Source organism: Grus americana, chromosome 2 (genome assembly GCF_028858705.1).
Source record: "Grus americana isolate bGruAme1 chromosome 2, bGruAme1.mat, whole genome shotgun sequence".
NCBI lineage: Eukaryota > Metazoa > Chordata > Aves > Gruiformes > Gruidae > Grus > Grus americana.
Genome location: NC_072853.1, coordinates 150553344 through 150576055, shown reverse-complemented (window position 1 = coordinate 150576055; position 22712 = coordinate 150553344). Strand labels below are relative to the sequence as shown.

The 22712-nt window shown below is 40.7% G+C and overlaps 1 protein-coding gene across 1 annotated transcript in view; it reads right to left on the bottom strand.

Moving 5' to 3' along the window:
* MYO3A (myosin IIIA) overlaps positions 1–22712 on the bottom strand; it is a 121633-nt gene that overhangs the window by 57744 nt on the left and 41177 nt on the right. Inside the window, exons 6-9 of the mRNA XM_054816423.1 lie at positions 12764–12840; positions 11345–11490; positions 9586–9651; positions 9019–9174 (exon numbers count right to left, since the gene is read on the bottom strand). Of these exons, the coding sequence (XP_054672398.1) occupies positions 9019–9174; positions 9586–9651; positions 11345–11490; positions 12764–12840 (445 nt within the window). The remainder of the gene's footprint in view (positions 1–9018; positions 9175–9585; positions 9652–11344; positions 11491–12763; positions 12841–22712) is intronic.

The window sequence follows — 22712 nt, the reverse complement described above, 5'->3', positions numbered from 1 at the left end:
GGCCACACGGTAGAGCAAAGTGCTACAGAACCACTGGGGTATGTGAAATACATCCTGACCAAGAATTTTCTTGGACTCTACAGGAAAAAAATCATACAAAATAAGGAAACAAAATTTCAAATCTTTTTCTTATCAGGATTAAACCTCAATTAAGTTTGTCTTAAAGTGAAATTTCTTTTCTCTTTTAACCAAACCAAAGAAAACTTTATGCAGTTTTATAGAAATTAGCAAGAAAAATCCCGGAGACTTGCATCATTCTCTATCCAAGAGTAAAGGCATTGCTAAACAAAGCAAAAACAACAGAAAATGCAAGGTTTACAGTTCACATTAGTTATACTTGCTTTATGAGATGGGGAAAAACAGGGAAATGGAAACTGCGTAAGTAACAGCAGAGTTCACAAACTAAATCAAGCTCAGATGTGCAATACGGCACAAGCACAGGAAGACTACCAAGTAATTCTGATCTCCTGATATGACCTCACTCCCCTTGATACTATAAGTAGGCACTTCTCAAATATATGGAACATATACCTTGGTAAACTGACACGAGGAAAAACTGTTGTCTTGATTCCAGACAAGACCAGGGAAATCCTGTATTTAATTTTGATATTTGGACATATGGCATGAGTAAAAACAGACAGGTGTTTTCTAGCCAGGCAAGAACTTTAATATAGAGTGAACGGAGGACAGGAAAAAAAGGGCAGCTGCATCAAGATGGAAAGTTAGAATGAATGAACATCACGCTGATGGGGCAAGCTAAGAGACTTCTGAATTCCCACAGTAAGATTTAATGCAGAGTTTAATGGGCTGTACCCATTCCACGATCATCACTTACTTCATGGGTGCTACTTCAGGTCACGCAAGCTGTGCACTGATGTGGGATGCAGGTGCAGAATGTCAAGCAGACACCCGCCTGGCATTAGGTGCTGACTGCCAGGACTGAAAAGGGGCTGGAAGAAACAGACAAATGCTGCCCTCCCAAACTGTGACCGCAATCAAGATCTGAATGATGGAAGTGCGGGCATAAGTGCACTTCATCTAGCACTTGCTTTCAATTTCTCTTGTCTCTACTGATCGTTCCCTGAGGGTGACAGAATGACCTGTCCTCACCCAGGTGCCAGTAATGGAGCAGTTTCTTCCCCCCTTAGGCAGGTGCCAGTGCCACTGGAGTCTTTCCATTGTCCATAGGGCAAAGGCAGGACTTTCACACCCACCACAGCTGACTAATTCTGCGACCTTAATATCAAGACACAAACATGTAAGACTTCATTGCAAGAGCTAGCATAGTTCCATGCTCTCTATGCCAATATTGCAGCCCAATACCCAGCGTGGTGGCTACGTGACCAGGAAGCTCAATGAACAATTTGGATCAACAGGATCGACATTGCCCTGATGGAAGGGAAGGACCAAGTGTTGCCAGTTTTACACCCAGCTATTTTACAGACTATTCTCCAACTGTTGTTAGGACCCTGAAGCTACATGGGAAAGCAACCCGCTTCCAAATGTTTTCTTTCTTTCAGTATTTACAGTACTACAGGCCAAAAAAAGACTGTGTAGATACAGTTGTAAGGATGATGGTGAGGCTGAATTATGTGGAGGTGAAAAGCAATGGCAATACTACAGAGTGCAGTACCAGAGCCTTATTACTGCCACACAACACAGAACATGCAACATGAGGGCACATGAGCAGTGCAAATAGACAAAAAGAGATGCAGGAGGAGAGCACAGTGTGGAGGGAAAAAAGGCAGCTTTTGCTGCAATAAATCCATAACTGGACTGTAATTTGGTATGTTTTTAGATATGTTGAAGCAGAAAACACACAGGAACACAAGCAGGCAGCATCTAAAGGGGTGGGTCTGGTCTAAGCATTCACACCTCTCGTAGATCCGATCTCTTCTTCCCTTTCCTTTGGAACCCATTTGTACTGTGAGAGTTGTCCTTGTAGTACTGTCCTTGCAATAACATGGTGAGACAATATTTGGTTATATGCACCCCCAGGTTGTATTAAAAATGATGTGGTAGTATTAAGAGTTAAATGAAGTCTTCAGCCTTGCATGGTCTGCTGGTGCTTGATTTGCATTTACCAGCTAAAAGATATTACTGCATTCAAAGCCAGAGGTGCAGGCAAAATCCTACCCCCTCAAAAGAAACCTGTCCCCTCGATAACCCACGCTCCTATTTATACTCATTTTTAACAGTTTCATTTGAAAAATTAAATTTGGACAGTTGAAACAATTTCTCCTTTGTTCCTGCATGAAGGTCATTTTGTGTCCAGAGGATGCATTTCACATCAGCATGACTTTGAGAAAGACCTATCAACATGTACATGAGGGGAAGATACAGGAACTGCAGAAATATGTCAAGCTCTGCTGTTCTATTTTTTCCATTGCCTAAGGAAAACCCAAAACAAGACATCTGTCAAGTTACACTTTCCTTTTCTGGTGTAATTGTTACACATTGAATACACTTTTTTTGTTTTTTTTTAAATGTTACTGCATATCAGTGAGAGTGTGATATTTCCCAAGATTTGTTTCAATTACCATTTTTTCATTTAATGTAACAAGTTAACAAGTGCCTTGCAGGAAGGGAGGGGAATGCTCCAGTCATGGAGACTTTTCTATTTATTTATTTATTTTTAAGGAAACAATCTCTACTTATGCCAGGGAAGTTTAATTACATAAAATTGATTCTCCTGTAATCCTCTTCAGCTGACGTTATGAGAACACTAGTGCTTGTTAAACCAGATTTGGGGAAGCTCCAAAAGTGGCAGATTTGCAGAACACAATATTTTTCTGCTTTGCTGTCAAAGGGCACAGACCCCTCAAGGGCAGTTATACCGCTTCACTTGCTAAAACTCCAACCACTTAAAAACCCCACATCAGTGCCATTGACATCAATGCTGAAATTTCATTATCGTCACGCACACAGACATTGTGAACTGAAATAACCATTTTTCTCTGTTCCGTTCAGAAATTATTTGTTGGAGGCATTAGATCTTACAGCTATGCTTGGCAAGCAATTCAAGCAGCTAAAGGCCAGAAACATCAACCCAGTATGGACAAGAAAATGAGTCAAGGCAGCATTGTTTCTGTGCATCCTCCTTCACACCCCCCCGCTTATCTTTCAAGATTCAGTTAAATCAAAATAAGGCAACTGCAGCTTTTTCTTCTTCAAAGTGTCAGAATGTATTTAAAAGATTTCTGATAGTTCCAAAAATACCATGAAAAGGGAAGTGTGACTCATGATGCCCCGTTGAACTCTCTGCCTAAACTGGCTGAAGAATTATCTACAGACTAAGAAGTGACAGCAAAAGGGCTGGCCTTAGTCTGGGTGTAAAAAAGAAACTAAAAATAATCCAGTTTTCTGTAAGGTGAAGGTGGGAACAGCTGTAAACCTCCCAGCAGTTACAAATAGCATTGAAAATGACAAATGGAAAAGAAGCGACACAGAGAAACCTGTAGAGGATCTGTCACTGCTGGTGATTCCACTTCTCTGGAGGCTGCACAGAGCAATATTCATTCACACTTAAAATCAAAATTTTGTCTTCAACAGATGCTTAAATAAAACTATCGTCTTATATCTATGCAAAATCTGTACCTGAATGTAGAAAAGTGTATTGATAGACTCCAGCTGTATCTGCACAATGCTTTGCAGACAAACCTGTGCTCCCTCTATGTTTAAATGACTGCACAGCACCGGCTGCAGTCTCAGGGAGCGGTGCTCAACCTTATGCAATGTTGCTGAGAGCACAGTGCTGCCCAGCAGAGCTACGGGGCTTTCGATTCAGAGGTGGCCCATGTCCAGCCAGTTGGGTCATGTCCTGGTCTGCAAAATCTGTTTGCCAAAGTCTGTGTTGATTTACCTTGCCCTGCAAAAAATTGCATGCCCTGCAGGGCCCTGCAGATTATTGGTCTTTCATAATAGGCTCACGAAATGGCTGTATCCTCTGCCAAATTTCAGGGGAAAATACCTGTTCTTAACTGAGCAAATAAGAGACCTCTAAAAGGACCCTTTGGGATTAATTCTTTATTGCCTTCAGGCCCGTGCTCTACAGTGACAACGATACCGAGAATATGAAGGCGAAGCTCCAAAAGTAAGCGATGCCTGGTGAGGTGTCCCACCTTCAGGAGAAATGAGTTGCTGAGCAAGTGGACTGATACGACAGTAAAGTAGCAGTTGCAGAGCATTACTCCCAGGGAGTCCTGAATGCAGAGGAACTTCTTTCTCCTGTTTTGCTTCAGGAGATAAACTGTTCTCCATCCAGGCACTGCTGTTGCCCATTGTATTGTATAGAAGGAGACTGGAACCACATTCTTACTCTGCTATAAAGATGTGTATTAGCAACAAGCGTGTGGGACTGGAGGTCTGCTTATTCCAAGGCCTATGTTGCCAGAAACTCTTTATTGCTTCTACAACGTGAGAGCAGATTGCAGCATAGCCATCCTACGCAGGAGTGTCCTCAGTGCAGGAATATACACTCCTTGTTGGTACAACAAAGCTCACACTGAGTTACAGGAGAGGAAGAAGTGGCTTGAAGTGCTCAATGGCAAGTCTGGCACTCCAAAGCCTCAGGTTTAAGCCCCTACTCTGCTACAGATTTCATCTGGAGACCTTGACCATGGCAGCACTGGACTCCATGTGAGCTATCTTACTCTGCTCCTCCGACTGCCTTTGCCAAGCTAGTCTGGTGATCTACTCTCCAGTACAGCCTGCCCTGCAGAGCTGAGCTTGAGGGATTGCTATCAGCTGCTTTCAACTGGCAGGATGAGTCAGAGAGAGAGAGAGAGAACACCCAGAAAATGACACAAGTCTGCCCAATCAGGGGAAATCATAGAAGGAAACTATACAGTACTCCCTGCTTTTAATAGGGGTGAATAAATTGACAACCACCTTTGTGCATGTTGTACATGAACTTCTATGAACTTACCTCCCTGAACTTTCCAAATAGTTAAATAGAGCAACTGTTTAGCACCCTGTCACTGGATTGCAGTGCTATCCCTATGTGGCCAGTACAGAAGGACAAACTCTTAGGAGAGTAATTCAGCTTGCCTAAACCCTCTGAATCACTCTGCAGTAAAATGGATCTCTTTCCCATATTTATTTAGAGGGCATATAAAGATGAGTGTCTTAACCTGGAGACCAGAGTCAGTTGCTGAAATCTAGGTGCAGTGAATATCCCTTGCATATGCAGCTCATTCTGGAATGAGTCATAATTCCCAGGAAATACACATTGTACTAATCATTGCATATTTCTGCAGAGATTATTGTAAAAGCAGTCAAGATTAAGACAGCCAAACAACTCAAGATAAAAGTCTTACAAGCCTGACTGTCAGGTGTAGATGCGACAGTTCTGAAGGCCATTTCAAAGACAGCTATTTCTGTTGTAAAGTAAAACTCTTTACAATGCAGGTTTTTTCCCTCATTTGGCCTAGCAAGAAGTGTATTTTTAGAACAGTTTTTGGGTATATGCTGCAGCACTCATTTCTAATAATTATTTTCATCACTAATTATAAATTTTAACAGCTATAATGTGACTTACAAGAATGTAAGTATGTGATTGAGGGATTGGCTAAAAACAAGGGGAAACTTAAGCAGTGTTCAAAGGGGAATGATCAGGCTCAAATGAGATTGGTTCTTCATTAGAGAATTTGTCTTATTTTCACTAAAGATAGTGCAATAAATTCCATTGTCATGCTTTTTTTGTGTCACTATCAACACAGAAAAGAATTGAAATACTATATTTAAAGAGCTAGGTGGTCCTGAGGACCAGAGTAACAGATATGGGATGAAGTTTATTTGTATAAAATCTCAAGATCATACTACTAGGATGTAAAAGATTATTTTCTTTTAGTTGAAGGTTCATCAATTTGAAAAGACTGAAGGAAAAGAAATATCAGAAGATTATAAGTCATGAACCACTCTGAAAAGAGGCAAATACCCCCTTAAGAAGCTGCACAATGAAACACGCTTTTCTTGCCACAGCCATGATAAAGGCAACTCCTGCAGGAGCCCAAGACCCTTGTCCTGAAAGTGACTCTGCTCACCAGGAATTCACAGCTCAGTGAGAACCCAAATGCTAAACAACAAAGCCACAAATTAAATACACTTAGTATGCAACTTCACCTGCTTCACCTCCTCCATAGCATGAACTTATCTCCCATAGCTTACTTCATCATTCCAAAAAGCAGATTTTAGAGATGTTTCTGTCAAGATGCTATGGGAAAATATTAATCTATCAAGGGACATTTTCTCATGCTCTTCCCATCGTAATTTCTTCAACCTGAGATCTGAGCTAGGAAAGGTGAAGTTGCAAACAGGGTTTTTTTAGCCTAAAGAAGCGATGACTTTAGAGAAAAATGTATTGCATTTGCTCAAAGTCAAAAAGTGGAATTTGTAATGAAGCTCATTGCCAGTATTTGTGCTGTTTGAGCCTCAAGTAGCACAGGACATGTTAGTGCTGTAAGACTCTGTTCAGAGGCTTCTGAAAAAACAGTACAATCTTCCATCACCTTCAATAAGTGTGGAGCAGATCTATGGCATATTGCTGTTTAAAAGTTTTATCAGTGTGAGTTGAGAAGGTTTCTCTGGTTACTCAGGAGGTTGGTGGTTTCTGTTCCTCTTACTAGGTATTTGGAAAGGATGCAACACAATGACCTAACAGTAAGTTCCTCTTCACTAGAATAGTAACAATAATGGGAAGGTTCAGAGGGCCCAGTGCAATGTCCTAATGACTCAGTGACTCATCAATGTTAGAAAATACCTCAGGAACAATGGTGCTAATGGTGACTGTAGGGTGGCTCCGCTGTATGTCTAGAGATCACACACCCCTCCTGAACAGGATGGTGCATAAAGATTGGATCTGAGGATCTGGCCTTCTGCAAAAACCTCAGAGAACGTGACATAACCTAACACAGTCTCTTCTTTTTGAACTATACCAGTTGCACGTTCAGCAAACAAGAAGAAAGGATGACAACCACAACAGACTCCCTCTGCAGAAGGCAGTCAGAGCCAAATTACACCTCAGCACGCTGGGCAAAGAGGGTGATTTGATTTGGAGTGAAAACAGAAATAGTGCCCATAGGAAAACTGGACGGACCTCAGCTATTAACTTCCGGGCATTTTATTTTTTTCTTTTGAAATACACAATTTTCATTAATAAAGTGTAATTTGAAGAGAGGAAACACAAACTGAGAAAATAACTGGATTCCTTACCTTCAGCTTTAAGTCGACATTACCAAATTTCTTGAGTGTATATGGCATGCCCATTTACATAACGTGACACAGGTATGAGGATTTCTTCCTGGGTGGAGGGAAGGGTTCTTTAATCCCTTAAACTACCTGCCCCCAGTGCCAACAAGCAGGAGAACTATGCCTTCGAATTATGGGCTGAGCGAGCGTGAGCTGGCAATGGGGAGGGAGCTTTACAAGGAAAGTTGCCAGCAACTGGTGAAAGTTCAGGAATTCCACAGTCGGGCCCTAACACACCAGCGTACAAACAGGCCCAGAACTTGAAAGTCAAGAAAAGAAAGCCAGGAGATTTTAAGATGAGACTTTTCCAGGTGACTTGTCACTAGACAGCCTCTGTCTTGATTCTGAATCAGATTTACATGGTACTTCTGTACAGACTTCTGTTGACACCATTTGCTCTGTGCAGATTGAAGGTCAGAAGATACATCTGATTAGTATTTAAAGACTTTTAAAAAAGTATAACTACTGAATTCAAAGATCTTTGTAGAATCTTTTTATCATTCAACAGAAGAAAAAACAAATGCCATTCTGTAGTAACGTGCTTTACAGGTGTGGAATTCTAATTTCTTCTAAAGTGAAATGATGTACATACTTCACTACAATTTCAGCTATTGGAAAATAATGACTGCTTTTCTTGCTTGTACAGATATAGTAATAGATATTAAGATGGGTTTTCTTGCTGTTTCTAGCAGGAGGCTAACCTTTTTATGTATTCACTGCTATGAAAGACAATCTTCCAGCAAATGTAGTCAATAAACATGTTAAAACTGAAGTGATTATAAGTATAGTGACTGTAAAATGTGATTTTTACTTGCAGTCTTTCATACTACCTTCACTGATCTCGGATATGAAAAGATTTGGTTAAATCAATGCAAATGAGATTTAAACTAGTATCAGCATACTTGTTAGTATTTTAAACTGCAAAACTGAAATATGGACACTACACACCCAGCTAATAGTTTAACCATGCCATTTAAATGTCATCCTTAGATAAATAAGTATTTTTTTGGCACAGATTCAGATAATAAGTTACTATTATTTCCAGATGATAATACCAAATGTCTTAAATTTTATGTTCCATTAAAAAAACCACATTGTCATCCTTTACCTTGAAGCACAGGAGAAGTTGCACCAGCAGTACATCAATACTCATCTACTACATTTAACATCTGATACATTACTTCAGTGTACTGGGTGTTTTTTTCTAAATTGTAAAATTGAACCAAGCCATTTTCAGTTGTTTTAAATACAAGCCATTAGGTGTTAAGTGATTTATTCAGAATTGATATTACTAAATACTAGTGGAGAAAGTAGGTATCTATTCAATAAGACATAAGATTTGAAGTTTGCAAAACAAGGTCTGGTACCACTATCACTATCACTTCAGTCAGTCAGTAGCATCCAATTCTTGCAGGAACCTGAATAGTTATTTTTAGCATACTTGCTTAAACTAAACATTAGCTGACCATGCAAAAGTAAGAAAATGCCAAACAGCGTCACCTAACCTCCACTTTCTGAAAGCTGGGATCCTAATCTGCATCTTGAGTCACAGGAGAAAGGGGAGGCACTTCTAAAGACTGTTTCATCCCACGTGTGAATCATGACACCCTTCTCTTTCCATTGGCTCTATAGGGGACCGCAAAGATTAAGTTCTCTGGTTTTTGGCCAGCTAAAGTTACAAGAGGTGAATCTTTCTCTGAGTGCCAGCCATTCTGAAACAGTGAAAGTATCAAAATTGTCCCAACTGGTCTAATTTTTAGCTACTTTTACCTTGCCTTTTCAGTGACTCCCATTTGTTGATGAACATCAATAAATTCCATGAGTTGCCTTTGTAGCACGTTTTCTTTTCCTTCAATTTGCTTAATAAAATCATGCTGCAAAAGACTAGATACTGTCGGACGCTTCTCATAATCTTTAGTCAAGCACCTGTGCTGGCAGAAAAAGCATATGATCGTTAAGGGATTGCTGTTAAGTTTTGAAATGCTTGTCTGTAGTTCATTCATATCTCCATGATAAATACATCCATCTTAATCACAACAGTTCTGTACTGAAAATGGTTAAGATTTCACAGAATTGATGAGTCCAAGAAGTTGAATTACTGCATTTTAAAACTAAACATTCTTTAAATTAAGAAAAACAGAAACATCAATTGTGTTAAAATGTTGTTATCTTATTTTTAAATCTAGAGCCTCACTTGGAAGTTAAACTGGATTTACAAAGTAGGTTTTTAAGGAAAAGTATTAATAGCAACAGTTTTCCACAGAGTATACAAAGATATTTTACACATGACATTTACACGTTCCATATTCAGCTACAGTGGTCTCAGTTGTTACTCACTTGTTAATGAAGTCATTGAATTCGGGTGACCACAGTTCAGGTTGCTGTAGTGTTGGAGGAGGATTCCTGCAAAGGTCAGTGTGATGATAAGTTAATAAGCTACTCAGTTGACAAAACCAATGTGTGAAGGCAGGCTGAGTAATGAGTTTTAGAAGGCCACTGCAAAAAGATATTGATTTCCACTGGTAAAAGGAGCACGGGCAGATGGTACAATGCCTCACTGGTTCTCCTACTTTACATAACTAACAAGGAGAAATAGCATGGAGATGATCTACCAAGCGTAGCTAAGAATCACTGTAATTTTTTCAATCAAATCAATAAACGGAAATGAAACTAAGAACCTATTAATCACTATTCACTTGTAATGGCAAGTTTCTCTTTTCAAGCCCAAAACAATATACTTTCTTAAGATGATTTTTTAAAAGAAATTCTATTTTGAGTTTTCCCAGAAGGACTTAATTAATAAACTTGCTGAACAAAGTGTCAGAAGGAACTAGCTCTTTATTAACTATTTCTCATTCATCAGAAGATAATCAGAAGTCGTGAAGGACTAAATACAGATCTATTGTAAATAAATACTATTACTTTCTTTTCTGTTGAGTTAGAGCTGTTTATTCCAGGTGTTAATTTGGTTCAAAGTGTTTTAACACTCTACTTCCATTCAAACAGAGGTGCCATTTTCACTGAGTATAGTCAGGAAGACGAAAGGAATGACCTATAGACAAGGTGATTTTCCTGTCTCTTTTCAATCCAGTGTCATAACTGCTTTTCTTTAAGTGCTGTTTAATGTTTACTCTATCACTTTCAGGTTTTACTTAATGGAATGAAAGGGTATTGATCTTGTATTTGCTCCAGGGCAGAAAGGTGGCCAATATTTTTAAGGATATAAGCCAGATGGGTTTTTTGAAGGCCTAGCTGAAGTGACTGACCAGAGCAGTTTGTAACTGCTTTTCTCATCACAAGTAAAGGTGAGAAGAGCATTCATGGTCTGCTTCAGTGCCAAGCCAGCCAAGATTTCTTAAACCTAAAAGTAATTTAAACTAATTCAGGTGACTTGGCTGAAAAGGACTTGAGGCACTGATGTATACTATGTGGCCTCAACTGTTTGTGGCACTGGTCCAACTGTGAGAGTGAAATCCACAAACTACTGTATGATCATCCCCTACAGACTTTGAGATTGATGTTCTTTGAAATGCTGTAAGTAGCACTTTTGGTACTTTCATCTCCAGCTTCAAAGAAAACAGGAAAGAAGCTGCTATTTGCACTGCCCAAGGACAGCAGCACTGCAACTGCCAGGACCAGCACAAGCTAATGAAAGGTGGCAGCCTAAATGTATCTGAGTGGTGGAACAATACTTTGCTTCAAAGGACATGAGATAACTCTTGAGGGCAGGTATGGGGCCTGTTCAGCACAGTGGCATACTCAGACTCTGTATTTCTATCATAAGTCATTCTCTAACAGAATATACAGGACTTAGCTAAGTCCTGTGCTCATGTATATTGGGCAGCAGTCCGTTCAGGAGAAGACCTTTTGGCTTCTTCTCAAATGTTGCCACACTCAGCTCTGAACTTCTCAAAGAGTGCACATGGTTGAAGCAGAGCCTGCAGAAAATACAGCTGGACAAAGTATTTCCAACCTCTTCCTGGTATAAACAATACAAGAAACTCCACATACTTATACAGTCTGAGTTTGAAGAAAGTAACAGTTAAGGAAAAAGTTCAGTCTAACCCGACAAGAAATTAACACATCAAGATATTACCTCGGTATTTTGAAGAGTGCCCTCATAGGGTGCAAATCAGCGAGGGGTGGATCTCCATCTCCCAACTCTATTGCAGTAATACCCAGTGACCACGCATCACATCTGGCATCATAGGAGCTATCTAGCTGCTGCTCACAGGCAATCACCTGTTGGAGTAAAAGACTGGGAAGGTCATTGGATAGTCAAATGTCCGAATTTAAGAGTACACCCACAGCTGGGGGAATCTCTTACAGGATGGAGATACTGGGTGAAATAAAACAGACTTGCACACATTTAGCAAGTTAAAGCACCCTCTTGTTGGAAAAAAGCAATGCTTAAACTGGAGAAAGCAGGTTCTCTGACCAGATGTTCCCTGATCTGACAAAAGGGTGCCAATCCTTGGCTTTTTCAGCTGAAGGTGGAAAACTGCATCCCATGGCTCAGGGAAGTAGAAGGAAACTCAGCAACCCTAAATCTCTTTTCTATGGATTATTACTGCAAAGTAACTAATGGAGCTATACCACCCTCTCTCTGAAGTGAAACAAGCAGGGAAGCAGAAGTTGAATTCACTGTCCCCTGCTGGGTCCTTATTCAGCCAAATCAGCCAATTCAAAGATGAAGCTGATTTCTCAACAATGTGTTTGCCACTTGATTAAGGCAAATATATTTCATTTCATATACATTTCAGCTCATCCACAATGCCAGATGAATCTAGAATTTTTCATCCCATTAGCTACAGGTCTAAACCAATGTGTATCCCATTAGCTACATGGCTAGACCGATATGTATTAGCAGAGTACGTTTATAAAAATAGATGTGTATAAACAGAGTAGTTTTGTGTGCATATAAATACATGTATATGCATGTGTTTGTGCCTGCACAAATAGTGTATGTAAGCTTATTTAGAATGAAATCTTTTTCCTGCCTCAGCTTAAAATGTATCTTTATATGCTTCAATTTCAGACCAGAAAAATCACCAAAGGCACATAGTATACCTTATTTATTCATAATAACCGCTTCCATTTCTTGCTGTCAGCTATGGATATATAATATTAAAAAATTTCCAGGTGCAGAAATCAAAAAATAAAAGCTATAATGTATCACAGTACCACCCTGGGCTCCTTCCATCTACGGGGAGATGAGATACCTATGGGTTCAGAGCTGGAAAGGATCAACAGTAGTACTCTCTCCTCTTTAATTAGTAAGCAATTCAACATCTTGCTCTCTGGCTCTACTCTTGTAATTTCAAAAATAAGCCCTATTTTAACTTAAACCTTGCAAACATGTAAGAAAAAAAGTTTAAACCACTTTTTTAAAGGACATTGCTATTTCATTTGGTGAAAGGTCCAGTGGTCAGGAAAAAAGGCAAAGAAAGAGAAGAAATGAAGAATGAGGTAGCTTGAATATCACTGACAAAATGTTTTGAAACATGAATCTAACCTCTGGAGCCATCCAGAACGGGGTGCCCACCGAAGTGTTCCGACGGAGACGAGTGCTGGTCAGCTGAGCAGACACACCTGTCAGAACGAAGGGAAGACACGATCAGAGCCACTGCAATTTCCACCCAAGACAGCCCTTCTGAATGGTGCCATCCTGGTCTTGTCCTGCTACAACTTCCTCTGCAGGCGAATCTCAAATACATCTGTCCAGTTCTCTGGAAAGAGAGGCCCAGTCCTCAAAGGTACCCAGCACTTCAGCTGCATCCTTCATTTCCAGTGACTTCAGCGGGACCGGGATTTAGTCCCAGATGTGTTTCATTAGCAATCTGACTCCATATATTTTGACTGGCTAATTGCAGTTTTTCTCTATCCTGTTTTAGGAGAGCAGTAAAGCACTTTAGGGGTAGGGGGGAATGTACTGTACCTTCCACGGATTCTTTTTTTCTTTTAATGCTCAGTACTGACACTAGACCTCTGTTTCCTTATTTATATATTTCAGGTTGAACACTACAAAAGATACTTATCCTCATCTCTTAGCTGCTCTGCCATAAAAAAGAAACAACAAAACAGTGAAACCTCAAAAATTCTTACAAAAACAGAAGTCTCTCCATGCTCAAAGCACATTCTCAAAGCAACATCAAATGCCTGCAAATCAGCTTTGTAACATGAGCTGTAGTTGAAGGAATTAACTATTTCAGACCAAGAGCTGGAAAGTGAACTCTGAAGTCTAAAGATTCCTTACGGTTTTAAATTAAAAGACTCTGAAATATTAGGAATCTGAGTGGGCTGCAGCACACTTCTGACCAGCCTGCCACCAATTTTCTTCCTTACAAGACAAGGGTGTCGTGGTTGGAAATATCTCTAGTGTGTGCAAAGGGGAGAGCACAACACATGGAGAAAACCAGCCCCTGAGCTAGCATGTCCTGAACTGTTAGGGATTTATGAGTCACACTCAACTGTGAGGTCCACATGTGGAGAAAAACAGCCCCTCCGCTAGCAAGTCCTGACCTATTATGGATTTATGAGTCACATCCATTTGTAAGGTCCACCGGAGGCATATTCTAAAGTGCCGATATCATGGATGGCAAGAAAGATGCTATGTTCTGCTCTTGTTCCAACCTCGGCCTCGTTGACACTGAAGCTCATTTATTTTGCCTTAAAAAATACACCTGTTTTCTCTTTAAAAAAGTAAAAAGACTCAGAGTCATTCTGTGAGTGCCATTTCATTATTCTGAAATACATGAAGCTCCAGTGAGCACCACTGGCCATTTTCAACTCTGTACTGTCTGGTTTGAACACGCTTGACCTTATCTTCCTGAAAACCCTGCAGATGGTTCGTAACAGGAGCAATTCACATTAACTGCCCAGTGGAAATACCAACTAAACCTCTGCCTAGGTAGAATTTGATTGGTTTGGGTTTTTTCAGTGGTGGTTAAGAAACCATAGAGGGCTTGATCTGTTTTTTCACTCTAAAGCTGTGTTCAGCTCTGATTCACAAAATATCTGTGTTTGTCCTCACAGAAATGAATATAACTGCTGAAAATCAGGCAGCAAGAAAGATCCTGTCTGTTCCTTCAAGACAAACACAACCATGGCTTTTGTGGCTGCCTCCCTCTAGTCTACTCCAGTCTTGAGAAAGTTGAACCTCTTTCCCTCTCCGTGCCTGCAGAAAGTCCAATACACAGCGTTTGCACCATGGAAAGCAGGACAACCTGAGTCTTAGCTCAAAGTCCAGCAATCCTGCTTTGGCGCAGCTAAGCAGAGTCTTTGTTTTTGCTACCTCAAGGAGTTGTCTGAGGTCCAGCTTCCGGCTCATGGACTCTGTGGCTGTTGCGAGCCCTCAGCAAAACACATCATTCAGAAAGCAAGGAGTAAGCACACATCACCATGGGTCTGTCACCATTGCAGTGATGCAAATGGACATCATTACATGATCCTTGGTTTTGGAGGGAGAGGAGGCTACTCTCCCCTCTCCCTTTCTACGTGTTGTGGGAGTCCCCTGTGCTAAGCTCTTTTTTGCAGTCTTGGATGAGGAAAGGGATTCAGATCTGCAGGCAAAGGAAGGCACTGACTACATTTTTATGATTCCAGTGTCAGATTTTATAAATAATCATAACTTTCTGTAGAAATAAGGAACAAGATATAAAAGGAACATTAATGTGCACGATCTTCTCTGTCTATGCACTGTTGGTTTTTTCCTCTTTGAACTGTAATTATTAAATAAACTGAAGGATTTTTTCCTCCTCTCCCTTTTTTACTTCAGTAAAAGCTGATTTAATTTGAATTGTTCACCACTACTTTCTTTAGGCTCTTGGGTTTTTTTGTGGGCTTTTTGTTTGTTTGTTTTTTTATCCTTTTGCTCTTAGCAGTAAAGTGGCATTTCAGATTATGGAGTGTAGGTCTTATGACAAATGATATTTCCTTGGGCTTTTTCTGTGTATAGAGGAAAGATGATGTAATTCCACACTTAGTAACATTTCTTCCAGCATTTCAGTAACCAGTCAAGCATACAGCTGGCCAGCTTTTTTTAACTTGTATATTTTCTAACAAAACCATCTTGCTCCTCCCCCTTCCCCTTTACTACTGCTTTGTTGTAAAATGAGTCAAATATTCTCCTAAGAAAATCTAAAAATATGTCATAAAATGGTGTTTTATTACATACAAATTGTAAATCTTATGAAAGTAAAGAGCTTAATAAATAAGTGCATTAATGGTAGCAATACCCAAAAGAAAATATTGTGCATATAGTTGGAAAAAGGCACTTCTTTTTCTCCTTTTTTCTTTTTTTCAGGCATTAGTTTACTAATAAAAACTGGAAATTAGCAGTCTTACTGCTAATAATTGAGTATTATTCAAGCTTTTCATTGCAAAAACTGGCATATTGGAATAACATTGAAAGTAAAGCCACCTACTTAGGACCTTAGCACTCAATAGAAGAAAAACAGTGCAGAAATGAGCTCCCTATTATTAGGAAAGATTTGTCTCATAGTAGCGCCCAATTTGAGCACACACTGTTCTAATCTAAATCGGGAGGCTGTACAACATCGTTTTATGATTCTGTCCTGTGACAGAAGTACGCGCGTTTTACCGGCTGATGTTAATGGGGGAATGGCAAGCCCTAGCAAATTCTACTAAATTCACATTCGGCAGGCAGCAGAGAGACTGCACTCCCAACACGCTCGCTACTGAATTCATACATAAAAACACAGACCCTACCCCAAAGGGCTTGCACTCTAGCTGTCACACTGCCTCTGGCTACCTCTTCCATAACCCTTCTTCATTTGTGGCTTCAGTGTCCACTTCCCTACCAAAGCATCCGCTTTGTCACCTTCTTTTGATGAAGGACCTGCAACTCAATCATTCTTCAAGCTAGTCTCTGGACCAAAAGCTGCTCCCACTGTTAACCTTGCACATCTAAACAGGCTGAAATGCTTTGCATTATTTCCCAACATTTTTTAAATCTCCTAGAGAAACAGATGTAAAACAGCAGCAGCATCTTACACTGCATTCCCCTTAAGCCTGCTGGCAGATATGTTTTGGCATCCCTGATTCCATGCTGTTTGCTGCAAAAAGTGGCCTCTCCTTCCTTGCCTCTCTGTGGGATGGTGTGAAGGCAGTCCCCCCACAAATTGCTCAACTCCACCTTTTTACTAATCTGGAGGCAACCTGTCCTACTGGTTTAAGGCTTTTCACTTTGAGAAGAAGCCGTCATCGTTGTGAAGATGCTGACAGCTAATTCCCACACAACAATGGTGGGGTCATAACTCAACTCCTCTGTAATTGCTGTTATCTTTCACACTGCCTCATTTCTTTGTTTCCTTCTTTCAGGTTGTATTTGTGTAACGGTACATATCCAGACAGGATAATTTCAGACAGATCAGCTGAAATGCATACAAAATGCTAAAAAAATAATACATGTAATTCCTTCATACTCCATGACAAAAGACAACAGGGAAAGAACATGATTCAAACAAAGCAATTCAGATAGTCCAAATGGCGAACGTCACAACACACCAGGTGCATAACCACATGCAACTCTACTGCAAGTATGGTGGCATCCCCACTAAGACCATACAGGGAGATCAGAGAGCTTCTCCCAGGTTTAATTCCTTAGCATGGATAGAAAACATCAACATATTTAATAGAAAATGTTACTAACAGGCCATAAGGACACAACTGGTTGGTTCAATGACTTCACAAGACATGTTTCAGAACCTTTTTGAAACAATGTCAGTACTCAGTATTCCTCATAGACTATCAACTGACCTCAAAACCAGACTTTTAAATGAAAAGAGCACAGAAGGAATATAATTTCTTTGGGTGAGCTGTTGAAAAGCATGTTGAAAAGCATGCCTGAGAACTTCTGCTCAGTGATGAATGCTCAAATTAAATCTAGAACTAAAATCCAGTTCTGAACCAATATGATGGAAGTAAGTAGGAAACAAAGTGGAAATGAGGACCCAAAACTTTAGAGTTTTCAGCAGCATTTTATGTTGAAAGGTGTTAGATTACGTTACAATAAAGCATGATTTCCTTTTCATAAATCCATGCTGCCTACTCCCAATCACCTTCTTGTCCTTCATATGTTTGGAAATGATTTCCAGGATTATTTGCTCCATCACCTTCCCAGAGTTCAAAGTGGGGCTGACCAGCCTGTAGTTCACCGAATCCTCCTTCTTGCCCTTCCTGATAGGAGTGACGATAACTTTCTTACAGTCCTCAGGAACCTGCTCTGAGCTCCAAGACCTTTTGAAGATTATCAACAATGGACGTGCTATGGCATTGGCAAGCTCCCTCAGCACTCCTGGGTGCAGCCCATCAGGTCCCACAGACGTGTCCGTGTGCGGTTTGTTTAACCTGATCTTCTTACCCTCCTGAAAGGGTAAGTTTTCCTTTCTCCAGACTCCTCCACTGGTTTCAGGGACCTGGGATTCCTGAAGGCCAGTCTTACAAATAAAGACTGTGGTAAAGAAGACATTGAGTGCCTCAGTCTTCTCCATGTCCTTTGTGACCACATGCCTTGTCTTTATGTATTGTCTTATTGCACATAGTGTTTTAATAATGAAATAGAGTGCCAAGACAATGGCCACTGGAAAACTAGAATTTCCCAAACACTTAGGAAAACACACACTACAATCTTTTCAATCTTTAATTGAAATAGGGCATATCCAAGAGCTAACCCAATGACCCTTTACAACTCCAGAAAGATAAAAACTTAGTATCCAGAAGACCATGTATAGGAACTGCTTGGGAGATAAAAAAACCCATCATGCTTAATATAAAACTAAGAGGCATGGAGTAAAAAGGGGATAAAACCTGTGAATCTATACTATAAAATAAACAATAGAGGCAATATAAATGGAAAACTAAAGGAATCAAAGTCCAGTGGCTTTCGCAGTAAAGTCACCATGAGGATTAAAGACAAAGAAAAGGCATAAATGCCTTTTTATGCCTAAAAATAGGCATATAAGGAACAAAATGAAAATCCTAAATCAGATAAAGAATCACTGCAAGGTACATACCGATAATAAAACAGCAAACAGCAACCTAAAAAAAGCAGAACATGCACTACATCTGTGAGATATATAATCTTTTTGAAACAAAAAGTTTTAATACAGCTTCTTTCTTTAAGAAATTCGAGAACTTTCGTATTACAGGAGATTGGGCAGGATGGCGTCGCAGCACACGCTAGCTTCCCTTAGTCTACGATTGTGACTGCACCCTTTCTGCATGGCCCCCCCTAGAGCAGGCGACCACGGGCTGCCCTCCACATCCTGCCCTCCACATGCTCCTGACCGTTCAGTGCGGCACAAGGCCAATGATTCTAATCAAATCTCATGCTTCGGGGCTTCAGCTGGTTTCCTGAAAGGGATGCACGGGAACATTTGTTCTTCTGATGCACAATTGGCCAGATGTATTTAGATGGGGGAACTAGTCGTCTCCGGAGCCTCAGGGATTTGTGCAGCTACACACAATCTGGTGCAGCATGCTGGTGAGGAAAGTCCTTCTTCTTAGATGCTGCCTTCCTTACATATTAGATTTCAAACTGACTGCTGCTTTTGAGAACCAAAAAGGAATTTTTTCCCTGTCTGACTGACTCTGGAGATTTCTCTCCTTGATATATGACATGGTTTTCCTGTTAATACTATCTGGGTTTCTGGAACATCTATGCTGATGGGACAGAATATTTAAAATACCTAAGGACTGGAATACTTCAGTACAAACAAGTCATTGGGTTCAACTTCCAGGTAAAAATGAATGGGGTTTAGTATACACTGGTGAGACCAGAGGGTTTCTAATAACCTCACGAGATGACTATTTTGAGACCCATGAGACAACCAAGAGGAAGTCTTTGCTGGCCAGAAAGGGCTATTTTCTTGCTTTGTGTGTCTCTGGCATATGACACCAGCTTTCTGTGTCAAGCTTCTGTAATGTTTAAGCCATCAGTGACATCTTTATGTGAATTAGTCAAAGAAAATATTTGAAAGACCAAGTGAACAGCTTATCCTGGATAGAGCATTTGGACACATGATTTCTTTTTGTTGTTACTGGACAGCACAAAGGTTTTCATTCACACATGGCCCATAAAATAAGTTTTTAAGGACTAAGCCTTCAACAAAGAATTAAACATTCAATGATGAAAATACTCCACAGCTCAAGTCAATGCAATCCATCTTATCCCTGCTAACCCTGGTTTGAAAAATTTGGAATTATTTCTTTGATTGGGTTCAAAGCAGTTTGACAAGCTTGACAAGTTTGACATGAAGAAAGCTTTCTTCAAAGTCTTTTACTTTCATTGGCTTCTGCCACAGTCCCCTAATAAATGCTTTTTAGAAGCAACATGTGAATGTCATGCTATATGGTATGCAGAAATGCCAACACAATAATAGTCTGGTTTTGATCTGAATCAGTGAAGCAGGCAGCTTTATTATGGATGCATGCTAGAATGACTAAGGCAAATACAAGTCCTGCTATGATTCATTGCTTAAAGTAAGCTAAGGGCAGAAAGAAAATTATGTTATTTTTGAATACTTTCAAATTAAATTATTTTAATTAATTGTTTCATTTTTGCAGAATGATTCAGACAGCATTTATAGCTAATGCAGGGCAAGAAGAGACGCAATAGGATATTCTGACTACTTTTTTCTCCAGAAAAAAGTAATCTACAAAAGTTTGGAAAACTACTCAAGGTCATGCTGAGCTCCTCTTCAATGTCAGCAGGACACATGAGGCTGGGAACCATGATATATATCAAAAGGGACAGAGATTAAAATGTCCTTCCCCAAAATGCTCCAGTACTCAAACTTGGATCACTCACAACTCAACCTATCCTCTGAGCACAAGGTGGCTCTAGATGCACAATCCATTGCAGCCCGACCTGTACTGCGTGCATTGGCAGCACCGTGCAGTGAGCCTGCTCTCCCTCTGCAATGCCACGTGCCACCTGTGATCAGTCACCAAACTGCATCCATATCAGGACTGTTCGTGGTAGGGGAGACCGTAGCACTGTGTCACAGCAAGGGAACATCAGAGTTGGTGAGGTGTCACGGTGAAAGGATGCACCTCAGTGCTGTGTTGCCTCCCCAACCTCTGACCCAAGGTTTCAGATGCCTTCCCCACCAGGCCAGCAGAAAGCTCCTTCATGCATCAGATAACCGGGAGAGGTGAGCAATTAAGCAGATGGAACTATTAAGATGGAGTCTTACCATGGACTCATTAATTACTTTTGAGATTGTCCCTATTATTTTGGACATACTGTCCAGTGTACCTGAATTTACTACTCTCACTTTGTCATTATAGCAGCTGCAGGTTCATCTACAGTTCAAAAACTCAACCTGGTTAGTACAGTCACAGAATTTTAAATATTTTGGTCTGTATTTCTGTACTGGAATAGGCAACAATATCATGCATTAAAACATAACAAAAATGCCTATGCAGTCTAACTTATATTGATCAATTGTTACCGATCACTAATCGTGGTAAAGCATTACTAACAGGAAGAAGTAAGGAAGAAGTAGCGCATCGCTACTGAGTCACAACAGAGAATGTTGGCAGAATTGCTACACACTCCTTCTAGGAAAAAAATGCCAAGAAATTTAATTTATGTACTCAACTGAATTATGAAATGAACTCAATACATTCATTTAATATTACCTGAATGAAATTATGTATGCATTTTAAAGTAAAAACAGAGTTCATATAAAAATAAATTAAAAAGAGTGTCTTACAATTGGCTGGTTTCACCAAATTGTGATTTTGAATAACAAGGCGGCCATTCAGAAATGCCAGCACTAATATTTCTTTTGCTGTTAAATTTGGATGACTTCAAATATCTTTAAAAGAAGAATGATCATTCTCTCCTGTGGTGGGTTGACCCTGGTTGGAGGCCAGGTGCCCCCTAAAGCCACTCCATCACTCCCCTCCTCAGCTGGGCAGGGGAGAGAAAATACAATGCAAAGCCCCTGGGTCGAGATAAGGACAGGGAGAGATCACTCACCAGTTACTGTTACGGGCAAAACAGACTCGACTTGGGGAAATTAATTTAATTTATTACCAATCAAAAGTCACAGTAGGATAGTGAGAAATAAAACCCAGAAGTTTAAAACACCTTCCCCTTACCCTTCCCTTCTTCCTGGGCTCAACTTCACTCCCCATTTCTCTCCCTCCTCCCCTGCAGCGGCACAGGGGGACAGGGAATGGGGGTTGTTGTCAGTTCATCACATCACACCTTGTCTCTGCCGCTCCCTCCTCCTCAGGGGAGGACTCCTCACACTCTGCCCCTGCTCCAGCCTGGGGTCCCTCCCACGGGAGACAGTCCTCCACCAACTTCTCCAATGTGAGTCCTTCCCACGGGCTGCAGTTCTTCATGAACTACTCCAGCGTGGGTCCCTTCCATGGGGTGCAGACCTTCAGGACCAGACTGCTCCAGCGTGGGTCCCCCACTGGGCCACAAGTCCTGCCAGCAAACCTGCTCCAGCCTGCGCTCCTCTCTCTATGGTTCCACAGGTCCTGCCAGGAGCCTGCTCCAGCATGGGCTATCCACGGGGTCACAGCATCCTTTGGGCATCCACCTGCTCCAGCGTGGGGTCCTCCATGGGCTGCAGGTGGATATCTGCTCCACCATGATCTTCTCCACAGGCTGCAGGGGAATCTCTGCTCCAGCGCCTGGAGCACCTCCTCCCCCGCCTTCTTCACTGACCTGCGTGTCTGCAGAGTTGTTCCTCTCACATCTTCTCACTCCTCTCTCTGGCTGCAATTGCTCTTGGTGGTTTTTTTCCCCTTCTTAACTATGTTACCCTGGAAGCCCTACCACCATCACTGATGGACTTGGCCTTGGCCAGCAGTGGGTCCGTTGGAGCCGGCTGGCATTGGCCCTCTCAGACATGGGGGAAGCTTCTGGCAGCTTCTCACAGAAGCCATCCCTACCCCACTACCAAAACCTTGCCATGTAAACCCAGTACATCTCCATAACACAACAATAACCCTACTACATTCCAAACACAAAAGATGACGTCTGTCTACCTGCAGTTTCTAAATTACATGGAAGAAATAATTCAAGTATCGAACAACGTAATGTCAGTTTTCAGTATGTCTAAATAAAGCAATACAGTATTCCCTCCCCCAGTCCCTTTTTTCCCCAATGAGTCATAGCCAGGTTAAATCTCTAGTTGAGTCTGACTACTATACATCCACAATAAAACTGCCAGCTACATGCAAAGTATGATATCCCAAACTGCATTTGGAATGCAAAGACAATATTCACAAGCCACTTTTAATTCCAACACTTCTAACATTTGAAAGAAAAGCAGAAAAATACAAACTAAGCATGTTTGAAGTACAAAAATCACCTTACCTTCACTATATATTCCATTAATGCTACAATACATGTTTTAATTATGCAATCTCTTTATCCACAGTATGAAAGGAACCCTTGAAGTCATTATTCTATT